The sequence below is a fragment of the Eumetopias jubatus genome, unplaced genomic scaffold (genome assembly GCF_037043125.1).
Source record: "Eumetopias jubatus isolate StellerSeaLion01/CBP00866 unplaced genomic scaffold, mEumJub1_p1.0 scaffold_16, whole genome shotgun sequence".
Classification (NCBI taxonomy): Eukaryota; Metazoa; Chordata; class Mammalia; order Carnivora; family Otariidae; genus Eumetopias; species Eumetopias jubatus.
The window spans coordinates 90,074,195-90,087,296 of record NW_028274822.1 but is presented as its reverse complement, the minus strand read 5'-3'; the positions used below and the strand labels follow the sequence as shown (position 1 = coordinate 90,087,296).

At 45.1% G+C, this 13,102-nt stretch overlaps 1 protein-coding gene across 1 annotated transcript; it reads right to left on the bottom strand.

Annotated features, from left to right (window-relative positions):
* Positions 1 to 1,877: 1,877 nt before the first annotated feature.
* On the bottom strand, positions 1,878 to 8,824 carry LOC114197828 (transmembrane protein 132B-like). The gene is made up of 5 exons (XM_028089029.1): positions 8,783 to 8,824; positions 8,392 to 8,483; positions 6,052 to 6,305; positions 3,933 to 4,132; positions 1,878 to 3,035 (listed from the first exon to the last, which is right to left on the bottom strand). Exons 1-5 carry the CDS (start codon positions 8,822 to 8,824, stop codon positions 1,878 to 1,880), a joined length of 1,746 nt encoding a protein of 581 aa, XP_027944830.1.
* Between the last annotated feature and the right edge of the window lie 4,278 nt (positions 8,825 to 13,102).

Below are 13,102 nucleotides of genomic sequence, written 5' to 3'. Positions count from 1 at the left end.
TCTGAATTCCTGTCTTCCACCCTCGGACCATTGCTACCATTCACTTCTCTTGTATGGAAGCATACAGAATCAAGGACATTGTTGCTGCTATTATTTTGAAGAGACTGTTATCTGTTACATCAATTAAAAACAAGGAAAATTAGAATTTTTATTATACCTTCCAAAAAGTTTCTTAGAGATAAATGGCTTAGCAGAGACTAAGAAGGGCCGTTCTAGCCCCAAATCCACCTCAGCGGCTCTTCCATCTTAATAAATAAAAATTGTATTTAATCTTCCTACCCTTAAATTCTTTCACTTCAGACAATTCCTCTGGTTCCTCCAATAACATTTTGTAAGTTATACAAGAATCATGCAATATGCAATTTCTTTTTTTCTTCGCCACGGATCTACAGCTGCCATGTTTTTCCTAACAATGGCTCGATCTTGGAATAGCTGTTTGCTTTTGTGATGTGTGTGTGTGTGTGTGTGTGTGTGTATGTGTGCACAGGTATGTGTTCCTGCCAGTTATTCATCCCTCCCTCCTCTTCACATCCGGTGAGTGTTTTGTCTCTACCACAAAAGCAATTTTGAATATCTTACTGGTCATCGTATGGATGGACGTCTACATACTCTTAGATTGGACTATCATTCTACTTATCTCTTTTTACTCTTATTCACACAAATGGCAAGCTTCATCTGCAACTGTTTCCTTGGCAACTCCTTTTCTGGACATATAAAAGCTATTTTTAGAGTTCAGATTGGGTGCAAAAAATTGATGTGCAAATACAGTGCTTTCATAAATACAGCCCAAAGTAGTTCGAGAGATTGGACTCCGTCCTGAGAAGTGAGCCCCTTCAATTCCCCCACGAAGTTACAGCGACCGGAGGAAACAAAATAAACATGTTGGTGATGTCAACATTTCCCCAGAATTCATGTGAAAAAGCTTCATGTACAACTTATTTGTTAAATAGTACTCCCTTCATTGAACTCTTGTATTAAGTAAAACCTCATGTCCAATTCAAATACAAGACATTTCAGTAAGGAAAACCAGGACAGATAAAGTACGGGTATGAATGTACATACTGCCCCTGAACAGTGATGTGATGACACGTGGAGAAAACCGACATCCAGCATGGACACTCAGTAAAGGGCAAGATGTGACAAATCCCGGGCGATAAAACTTGTACCACAATCAAACAGACCTTGAAGACAGGACTAATTTCCCTCCCCTACTCATGTTTATAAAAGAATTCCGGAAGCCAAAGAAACTAGTTTCAAAACACACACAGGGCAGGAAGTAGGGTGAGGGGAATGAGGAGCCCAGGGCACAGAATTTAATGAGGCATTCACTGTCATTGTTGTGCAGTGCATGCTCCTGGCATCCAGCCACACTTCAGTCCCAGCCCTTTGCATACATGCATCAAGAGCAGTGCTCGTTGAAAATAAGGGCTATATTCAGTTATCGTTTGTATATGTCTACTTTCAGGTTGTGGCCAAGTAATGTCCACTGTGCTTTACAAAGACCTAAGAATAGAAATATCAACTCCCAAATTCTTTCCAACTCCCAGTGGCCATTTGCCCTGAGGCAACGAGTAACATTCATGAGTTCTGGGTTCTTGTATTATTACTGAGCCGGTCCCAGAAAGTGGGTAAAAATGTTGTCCCAGGAGGTTCCCAGTATCTCCTTGTAATTGACCGAGAGGTATATCACACCCTGGCTTATAACCCAGCTGCTATAGCTCTCCAGGCCTCTGACACCTGCTCAGAAAGGGATTCCCTGCCCCAGACCGCCCCAAATTGAAGCTTTGTTAAATCATCCCCTATTGCTGAACAAACTCACTGCTCCACCGTTCAAAAAACAGAAGGCATAAAGGTGAATACAAACGTAAGAAAGGAGTTCACATGTGGTCTTGCAGGCTTTCCATATAGTCTCTAAGGTCCCGGGGACCCCCCAGCCCCGCGTCCTGACAGACCCACTTGATGTTGTCCTCACTGTCAAACAGGATGGAGTTGGTGTACGGGCCGCCGTCCTCCGGGAGGATGGTGGTGTAGGAAGTAAACTTGACTCGCTTCCGCTTTGGGCCCGATGGATTTATAGGCTCACTTTTAAGGTCTTTCTCATAGACATAGTCAGAGGGTCTGAGCAGTTGACTATGGAAAGTCTTCTGGGAACCGCCGTTGAGAAGGAAGTTCCTCTCCTCGAACTGCAGGCCCCTGTCTATCATGGTCGTGCACTCCTCTGACGGGAGGGTGATGTCCACGGGGTTCTCCAGAAGTTCTACTTCATTCCCAAGCCAGACCCAGTCATGGGAATGGGGGATGTTGCCTTGCTCGCTCACGGCGAATCTTTTGTGTCTATATTTCCAAGCAAAGCCCACACAGCTGATCAAGAAGACCAAAATGGCCAGGCAGAAGACACAGAGCAGAGCGTACATGCCGATCTCCAAGTCACTTAACCCCCTGGAGGTCACTGTCAGGTCACTGGGATTATTGGGTTCCGGTAACTTCCCTTGAGTGGGGAAGCCTGTGCACGCGTCTGGACTGCCACTCTTGAGTGATTTCTCATCCTTTCCTTCCTGGGAAGACTGTGGGGTTGTGCTTTTGTTGCTACGTTCCTCTTGGCCAACAGAGGTGCCATGTTGGAACCACTCCTGACCTGCTCTCTCCTGGTTTCCTTCACGCTCTATGGAATTACTGAGATGGTCTTTGTATTCCCGACTGATGCCCTCAATATCATTGGTGCCTCCTTGGTGCTCATCAATATTTGGTTCAAACCTGACCTTGACGTTTTCTTTACCCACGGCAAGAATACTCTTCCTCTTGGTCTTCTGACAGGGCTCACTAATCATCATTTTTAATTTAATCAAGGGCCCTTGCCCTTCACCCTGTGTGACCACAGTTGGCCATCTGGACTGAAGGTTTGCTTGGACAGACACCACCATTTCATCCAATGATGACATAGTAACTGAAAAATCCTTGGGATCATAAATGTCTAAGGGTGTCACCAAACCATCACCGACTGAAATCCAACAACTAAGAAAAATGAAATTAAAGTACTATGTTATAGTTTATTTCCTTCAAGTTTGTAAACACATACACAAATTTATAAACCACACATGTGGTTTCTTATGAGATATGTTTCCAATACACAGGCAGAGAACAATAAATATATTTTAAAATCTGGCTCAGTTGCTATCATACATTAAACTGGCATAAATAATGGGCTGTAACCACACTGGTGTGAGGAGCAAATTTGTATACCATAGTGAATGCAGACCTGTGTATATTCACTTAGTGAATGTCATATAACAGAATTTGACTGAATTTTCCAGAGTTTGAAAGATCACATGATGCATCTGAATCAATTTCAGGTGCAGCTAATCAGGCTACTGCTCAAGATAATATCACTTCAACATTCTTTATTAGAAAGACATGCTCATTTGAAGTATCTGAGAAAAGATGTATTATGGGGACTGGCATGCTTGAAAGACACAATGACCTTGGTATAATTCGACCGGATTTGCTACAAGTTTAAAGATGGAGCAGAGTTTTAAGTTTCCCATAATTAATATAAACCAACAGATGTCTGGTGCCTATTAGCCATACTTCTTTAAATAGCAGAAATAGAATTTGCAAGTATCAATTATTACTTATTTTAGAAAGGAGAACACATGTGATCCTTTGGTCATGGTCTACCAGGAGTCCCCCAACACAGATAACCCACTGCAAAGTGGTATTTGGACACATGGTTAGTGTGTAAAATATATAAGAAGACAATTTATCCAAAGTACTGAGCACTTTTCTCAGAGACAAGACAGACCAGAGAGAAAGCAGAAAGAAGCTTCAAGGGCCCCCTGTCCCAGCTATGAGTGCCCTACTGATCTCCTCCGCAGACGTGAGAGGGACGGAAGTGGTCTCAACTGACCGGAGACAAAAGGACCCTGGAATCCTACCTGCTGCGGGGCCTGGAGGACGTCCTGGGCAGACACCGTGGAGACAATAGCCCTCTTGTCCGCTCTGTGAGGCTGCAGGGCAAGAGACAGGCCGGCCACCAGCTGCACGCCCAGGTCGGCGATGGTGACGCGGTCATCCAGCACGATCACTGTCTTCTCAGCCAGGATGGAGTCGGACAGAGGTGAGAGCACCTTCAAAGGAAGCGGGCAAGCTCCAGTCTCTGCTGTACACACCATTAATGAGGGAAAACCAAAAGAAAAAGGTAAAATGCCTACCAAAAAAGTGGGGCTTGGTAAGCAGGTGGATGTCTTCTTTTCGATCATTTGTTTGCCACCATCCTTTAAACCCCAAATTGTGCTCTCAGTGCTAAGTCTGAGAAAGTCTCCAGAAAGTAGGAACTAGCTCAGACCAAAAAAAAAAAAAAAAAGGCAGAAACCTGCCCTTCCCTTTATTCAGCTGCAGTGACCGATGCAGGAGAACTCAGCTACCACATTAGCAGGAAACATTCCTCCCAGGCTGAAGTGTCAGAACGACCCTTTATTTGGGGCACTGCTACCATTTTTACCCCCCAAGAAACACTGTTCTCTAAAATCCAAGATGATCAGAAACCTTGCTCTTTGAAATCCCTGTCGTCAGGCAGAATGGACCATCCCTCTCTTGCCTTGAGGACCTAAGTCACTTTGACACAGAGATGCAAATCTGATTTCCAACTCCAGTGCAGGATTTCAGATGATGCAACATTCCCCATGCACGTGAGTTATGCATCTCACTAGCAAGCAGGACCCTGGGTCTACAGTAGGGTCCAGACTGATGCCAATAGCTCAGGGTGTCCTGAGCTACCTACCCACACTCTGCTTCATTGGAATTTTACCTGCCCTCAGCCCTTGCCGGCTTCCTATCAGACTCTATCTCCTTTGTCCAATACGATTTTCCACATTTCCTCTGTGTGGTGATCTCCCTAAGAGCAATAGGTCAATAAACCTGACTTCGTCAGACAATAGATTTGCACCCGATGATCTTAAGACAGATGGTCTGGGGCTAGGACAACTTGTTGAAATGCAAATGGTTTAGAAGAGCATTTTTTTAATGTTTAACCACATCTCTCCATTAAAAAACAAGGAACTATAAATAGATCAACCTAATATATTTTACTTCCTTTGATTTATACAATATTAGTCATTTGTTTTCTTCAAAGAGCCTGATTTAATTTAGTGATAATTCCCCCCAAATTAAAAGATATTATCTCCCTGCTGGTGTTGGCCCATTAGAGCACAGAAAATGTAACATTTTCCTCAAAACTACTAGTTATATTTTGACAATCTTTTTACTAAAAATATTTAGAGAAATGGTGTCTCGCCTTCTTCCCCTGCTTAATATTTGCTCTTTGAGTAGTTAGATGTTTATAACATAATAATTGTAGATCCTTATAGCATCATTGAGCTCGCTGGGAAAATTCAGTGCAGAAAGGAATCTTAATGGCCTTAAAAAGTCATTTCACCTCATAAAACATCAATTTGCAACCCGAGTGATTCAGACCTGGACTAATGTTGTATCAATAAACCAGCTTTTGCAAAATCACATTTGGGCGAACCTTAAATTGTGATGTGATAAGGAATATTTAAACACTTTGTAAAGATAATGATCTGCTCTATAATCTCTTCACAGCCATCCTATTAAAATTAACTATGAAATATTTTCAATAATCGTCTAAGAAAAGAGAAAGCATGACATTAGGGAACTATGCGTGTGCATGTAAATAAGTATGACAAACAAAATGTGTCCAGACATTGCCAAGTGCCCCAAGGTTGAGAGCTGCTAAGACCAGGGACATAAGGTTACTTTCATTGTGTGTCTTAACAAAGCATCCCCTGGTGAAAGGGTGAGAAATCTGATCTCAAGAGCATCTCTAATTTGCAGAAGCTTCTCTGTGGTTAATAAAACAAGAATTTCTGAATATGTGGTCTAAAGGCTGATAAATTCTGTGTATTGTGTTCGTTGCTCCCTCCCACGTACCAACACACACTTGCACAAAACTGCCTCGCACAAATGTATCTGGACACAAGCAATGAATGGGTTGAGTATTTGGGGAAAGTGCCAAGCAGTGCATTAAAGCTGCCTTGGTTATCCCCGGCTCCCGGCCCACCAGGGTCCTGCCGCCCAGGAGCTGCGCGATCCTCGGCTCCTCCACCTTCATGAACTCGGCCACGAGGTCAGTGATGTCGAACTGCCAGTCGGGGCCCAGCATGTAGCTCAGCTGACCCGAGTCGCGCGCCTCGGCCGCGAACTGGGTGAGGACGCGCACGGCGGCGTGCTGGTACTGCAGGGAGCACCCCCGGCCCTTCTTCTTCTTGTCCTCGATCTCTTGGGTGGGCCTGGGGCACAAACCAGGATGGGCCTGCTCCTCACCAGGGGTGTTTTAAATATCCTCAGTTTTCCAGCAACCGTAGGGCTGTGGTCATGAAAACACAGGACCTGGCTCCTCTCCTGGCCAAACGTGTATGTCCAATAGATTCATTTATAACCTCTTTAGCCATCAGGCCTGTGTTTTCCCGGTGCCAGAACTGTGGCTTCCCACCCAGAATTCAAGAAACAAAGATACTGTCTCTTGCCTTCAGCTTGTTTTCACTCAAGGGCAAGATCCAGCCAGCCGGAGAGGCAACAGGAGGTTGAAGTGGAGGGTCCGCGGTTCCAGAGCCCTGCTGCACTGTGGAATCGCCCGAGGGTGACGCCGCTGCCTCTTTCGGCCCAGAGCAAAGTAATCAGAATGTCTTGGGGTCGGAGCTGGGAATCCACCTATTCCAAAGAGTGCCGGCGATTCCAATGGGCAGTAGTTTGGGAACCAGCAGTTTGAGCTCCAGCATGTTAACATGACTAGCCCCACTGCCCTGCTCCGCCCTCCCGCAGAGAAGGGACGCAAGCAAATCTCCTCCCTTGGGAAATTGGGGGTGCCCACCTCTGCTGTGGTTGTAGCAGGAAGGGAACCGGCCCGGGCCCATTTGTTTGGCCTGAGGCCAGCACCTGAGGCGCGCGTGAGCAATAGAGTTTTGAGAGTGATTGTGTTATTGACATTGCGAGGACAGGGGCTGGGGGAGAGTCCGGTGCAGGTCTGCTCGGCTTCCAGGAGAGGCCCAGGATCGGACGGCTCCTGAACCCCTGTGGTTGAAAGGGGCTCGTTATGAATAACAAAGCACCCCTTCCACCTTTATGACTCTCCACTGAGGACAGAAGACCAGCTATTACAACAAGAGATGCTCGAAATCGCTCCTATCGCTTAGAAAACCCCGAGGGTTTGGGGAGCCGGGAGCCACAGACAGAGACCCAAATACGTATTTCTTATAATTCACGGTATCACGGGTGGTGTCCAGTGAGGCATCGGCTCTTGGATAACCTCAGCGGCCACCATAGTAGCTGTTACTTCGCACGTTTACCTGGTTTCCAGCCACGGGGCTACTTCCAGTTGCCCACTGTCCCCCAGAGGGGCATCGGCGGCCGCCCGGCACTAAGCAGGACCCCGTTCTCTTCTAGCATCGAAACCTGCCCAGCGGCGCAGGAAGAAGAGCCGAGGGGCCGATAGCAACTCACACTCTCTTGTCAAATAATAGCATCCACTTAAGTGGCTGTTAGACCTCATAGGACGTAAACGCTTTCCTCTCTAACCCACTTTCTGTTTACACACAGGATAGGCACTTCATCCCGGCATTTCCGCTTTTCTTCTGCCTCAAAAAATCAGATCTTCAGCCCCAGGCAGTTATGGGCTCCCTCATTAGGCCCCCATGCTGGGGAATTCATTGCCTCAGAAACGCTTGATTCCTTGAGCTGATAGCTATTTCCAAAGTCAAGGCAAAAACCACCACAAAAATCACTTATTTATGATGAGATTTGGGTAAGTTTCCTTTTCTTCTTTCTCCCTCCAGGGTGTTTATACTGGGTTTCTCTTTATAGACTCTGCTACACCTGTTACAGAGAGCTATTACAAAAGCAAATTTATGTTGCTGTTTTTTGCTTTGTTGACAATGTTAGCAACCAACAAGCTGCAAGCACACAGCTCTAACGTGGGCCACAGCATTTCCTGATCAAATGTTTGGACAAAGGGAACACAGCACAACAGCTGGTAAGGGGAGCCGCGGGGATACGGAGCTTGGAACCTTGCTCACTCACTCCCAACCTCTATTCCCTGGTTCTTCAGCCCCAGGGAAGCCGAGGCTCCAGTTTCTCAGCAGAGGTCAGAAATCTGGCCTTTTTAAGAATAATAGTATGATTAACATAACAATAAAAAATTAAAAAAATAGTAATAATAACTTTTGCGGTAAGAACACTTAACATGAGATCTACCCTGCTAAATTTTTAAGTGTAATATACAATATATATGTTTTCCAGATCAGATGAAGCATATTTAAGGAAAAGATTCGGTCACAGGAGCAAGATGTTTGGGAATTTAGGCTTCAAGGTCACCCCCACCGGATGTTCTCGCAGACTACACAGGTGCCACCTGCTAAGATCAGTGCAGCCAACAGGAAGCGCTCACTGCTGGTCTCAAGCTCCTCCCTGGCCTTAGGGGGATGCAGGACAGGTAGGGAGAGAGGGTGACCCAGGTTCAGTCCAGGGTCTGAGAAGGGATTCCAAGGTGACTTCTAAGTATTCCATTAGTAACAGTCTAAAAGGCAAAAGCAAACCAAACAGAAGACAAAAGACATCTTCCTTACCCTGAAAAATAGTAAGTATTGGGTCATTATTTTTCTGAAGAAGTCCTGCCCCCCGCCCCAGTTTCAGTAAGAGTGAGAGGTGTGTCTTCAGGAAGGTGGTATTTCAGAGGGTGCTCAGATTACAGGCCATACCCTGTCCCCCTTACCTGCAGTTTCAGCAGATGATCTTCCTTCTGACTTGTGCTCATAAGGTCAATGGCAGCCTAACTGCTAGGGCTGTGCCATTCATCTCATCACATGGGTATTTATCACCTCACGTCGTCACGTGAAGAGGGGTTGTACTGGTTATCCACTCTGTGTGTGCGGGCAGTATATATGTATAGTGTTATATATAATTTGTGTGTATGTTTTAATGAATTATTGTGCACTTCATATATATTTTATATTTATATAATGTATAAATATGTGAAATTTGTATGCATTCTATATTCATTATATATATTTATATTATATAGTACAGGTATAATTCTATGTATGCTTTATGGGTTATTGTGTATTTCATGTATATTTTATATTTATAGAACATAAATGTTTTACTGTACATGCATTATACATATTTATGTTATAGAGATATAGATAGAGCCCTTGGATTATAGAACAAGAATATGAAGTGCTATTATCATTCTCAGTTGCCTAAGAAGAAGCTCAGGACCGGGCAGTGCGAGTAAGGAGCCCAGGGCCAAGTGGCAGGACCAGGACTCACACCCACATGCCTGCTCCGGCATCTGCGCTTTCCACTATCACACAGTAATTTAGAAGAAAAGCAGGAGTTTAATCTGCGTGCCCACCCCCACCCCCGCCCGGAGTTTGCCACTGTATCCATCACTCTGTTTCAATTGCAAGAACCTGGCCATGCATTATTACAACTCCTCCTCATCACCCTGCGTTCAACCTGACAGATGCGAAGCTCCACATCAAGGAAGAAAAGCTACAGAATCAGATGGTATGTTTCTCACACATACACGAAAAATGCACACACCTATATCAAGATAGGCAAACTGTATAAAAAATGTAGTTGTCCTTTTTCATCCAAACCTAAAGGATATTTAATATTCTTTACATAGCTTTGCAAAAATGATTGCTTGGTCTCTGCCACTTAAGGAGCACTTCGATCAATTTTTGGTTTTGCCTTGTATTCAAATAACCCCCGAAATCAGAGCAGGGCTGAGTCGCCGCTCTATGTGGAGCGCTTACCATGCACTGGGCACTGTTCTTAGAACTTAATGTGTACTGTGTCCATTTAACCCTTATGGTTACTTGTGTTAGGTAAAGAGTTCTTGTTCTTCTTCCATAATGCACCAAATGAAGTTCAGAGAGGCCAGTTCCTCAGGGGTACAGAGCTAGCAAGAGACAGAGTCAGGATTTGAGCTCATGCCACCTGGAGGCAAAACCTGTGTTCTGAACGAGTTTGGGTGAATAGCTGAGCACAAATACACAGGACACAAGACAAGCCCCTCTGTCCTGCCCCCAGTGTGTGCGGCTGGGACTCAGAAGACTGCGCAGGCAGAGAGAGCTTCATGACCGATGCCCACGGTCTTCCAGTTAAACTCCCAGCGCGAGGGGCCAGGATCACCAGCTCGGTGCAGTGACTCGAATCCAGGGAACCTGAGCCCACATGGCTCTCCCTTGCCTGCCTGTGTCCCCAGGTCAGACACTCACTCTCCTAAGCACTAAACATACAGAGTGTGCAATAATTAGTAAATGAATTGGGGTTCTGTATGGGCAAATAAAATCGCAAAATAAGAAAAACTGATTTATTTGGAGAACATGTATGAAATGGGTTAGATCTGCTTGTACTCTATAAAATGGTAGAATTTCTTTCTGTCTTTGAAATTTCTCAGCAAATTGCTGTGATGCACATCACATTCTGGTGTAATACTGATTCCATAATGTAATCGTTTTCTTTCTTCCCTGCTTTTTTTGGCGAGGTTTTCTGAGTTGGGGGAAGACACTGTTTTTAATTACATTTCCCTAAAGCTCCCATGGGGGGGCCTGGGAGATGAATATATTCACTGGTTGAATTCACCTCAGACCTGAAAGAAGGGTCCGCTGTTCACCTTCATTGGAGACACACACAACATCTCCACGAGAGACTCCTGAGACCTCTCTCAGTCCACCTCCATTAGATGGCACAGAATATTTCTGCGTTCTATTTGATGGCCCTCACTATGAGAAACCCAAGACATATTAGTCTTTTTCCTCCAGGGAAAAAGCTCTGCCCCCAGACACTTTCGATAACGCTTTGCTATTTCTAGATAAGTATCTTCCAAAACTTATTCCTTATCGAGACTTCAGAGCATCCCGGGGCCAAAGACTGAGCTCAGTACAAAGTTTTAGCATATGCTTATTTGTAGGATGTTTTCATGTTCTCATCTCATCTCTTGACTTGGGGGATTTTAAAAGCACCACCAATGCTTGTTAGCTTAGGAAAAGATCCAAACACTTTGTATTCATCAAACGGCGCCGCAGAAGGGATTAGGAGCTGTTTATCTGCTGAAAGCCCAGCATATGGCCCTGCCCAGCCTGCCGCGCCTGCTCCGAACGCACTCACTGAGCCTGCTGGAGAGAGGCGCTGGTAATTAGGTTCCATTGGCACAGATGTTGAAGCCAAAGCTTAGATGTTCGGGGTTTGCACATAAATGAGTCGCACATACACACACAAACACACATAAGGTATTTTGGCAGGATAAACAGGTTTTCAGGGGGGAAAATCAGAGAGAGAAAGTTCTGCAGAATTTTTGCAACTCCTATTAAAGCTACTTAGGAAATTTCTATTAGGATAAAAAAAAAAAGCAGTTGGGAAATCGGAGAGTCATGCATTGCTTATGTATGGTAGGGGGCATCAAGTAGCAGAGAGTTTAGCTCTGTGATTCCCGGGACGGACCTAAGTCAAGGCAAACCGTGGCCTCTCAACCACCTACTCCACAAAGAGAGACTGGGAGAGGGACTTTGAAAGACCCAAGCGGACAGGACCCAGCAGACACAAGACATGCTCCTCATTGCCAGGAGAAGGCTGGCCCTCCAAACTCACACTCTCACTGAGTCTTTCCTCAAGAGAACCAGGAATTCAGAATCTAGCCAAGGGGGAAATTCTTGGTGCATAAGCGATGTGCTCAGCATTATAAAATGCGGGGCCATTGCTGGAGCTTGGTGTTCTCTCCTCCATGAATAGAGGCTAATGACATGCTCGCCTACATGAGACTTTTTCTGAGCTGCCTGAGAAAATTCTGTCTAAAGCATTGAGTTCCTCCATTGCCGTAACCCTTGATTAGGTGGTGTGTCACACCCACTCTACCCAGAGTCCCGCCTCCCCCCCACACGGCCAGGGTGAAATTATAGCGGTCCCTTCCTTTATTGAACACCTAGATTGACACTAGCGATACAAAACGAACTCACCGTCGTATTATCCTGTACAACCATAGTATAATTCAATTTACAATAAGGTAATTTACCCATGAATTCTCCTGAATAAAGGAGTAGCGGGAAGTACTGTTCAGTCTAGGTAAGCAAGCACAACACAACACGACACAACACAGCCCTGCGTGGACCAGAGCCACAGCACGGCGCCGGGTCTGCTGCGATGTATTTGGGGATATTGAGACCAGGGAAACTGGAATGAGCATATTTCATGCAAGGGAGGCAGCCAGCACACCTAGAATGAATTGTTCCCGTGGAGGAATGTTGGCTCTGCCTTTTTAGGGCAACAGTTTTTTTTTTTTTTTTTTCAAAAGAAGCAGGACATCCAGGCTGAGAGCGAAATCTATCAGATTTCAACACTGACCACTACTAGGAAAACAGTAAGACATGATACTGGCCAAACAAAGCAAGTCTCGGGACTGTATTTACCTTAAGAATTGCTGTTTTACAGTCTTGAGCATAAACTTTGCTTGACAGTGTGACTGCAATATCCAGTGAAGAAAACGGAGGTAGGTATGAAACCATCTAGTACCAATGTGCACCTCATTGATACGATGCTCCAATCCTTATCAGACAATTTTCCCGGCTCCCACAGGCTATAACAGAAATAGGAAAGTTTTCATCACATTGGTGAATGTTGATGGGTCCTTACAGGCTCTGGGAGGGAGGAGAAGGGGACTTGTCCTGAGAAGCAATCTGGATTCCTGGGGAGAGGCGTACAAGGATCAGTGAGTGATGTCTTCCTCGGACGTGTGCTCGGGAGCTAATACATGCATGTCTTACCTCTACCATTTTTGCCAGAAATTCAAGTCCAAATCTGTAGAAGTTTCTTCAGATCCCAATAACACAAAGTTTCCAAGATGCTTCTCGGCAGCAATGATTGGCATCTTCATCTCTTTTGCGTGAGAGCCAAAAATCACACAAGCAACATTTCAAACAAATAATTTAGTATCCATACTTCTCGCTAAAATCAACTCTCTTTCTCTTGCGGTAATAATCCTTAGTACTCGTGCCTCACATAGTTATCTGCACACACTGTCTCCCCTCGT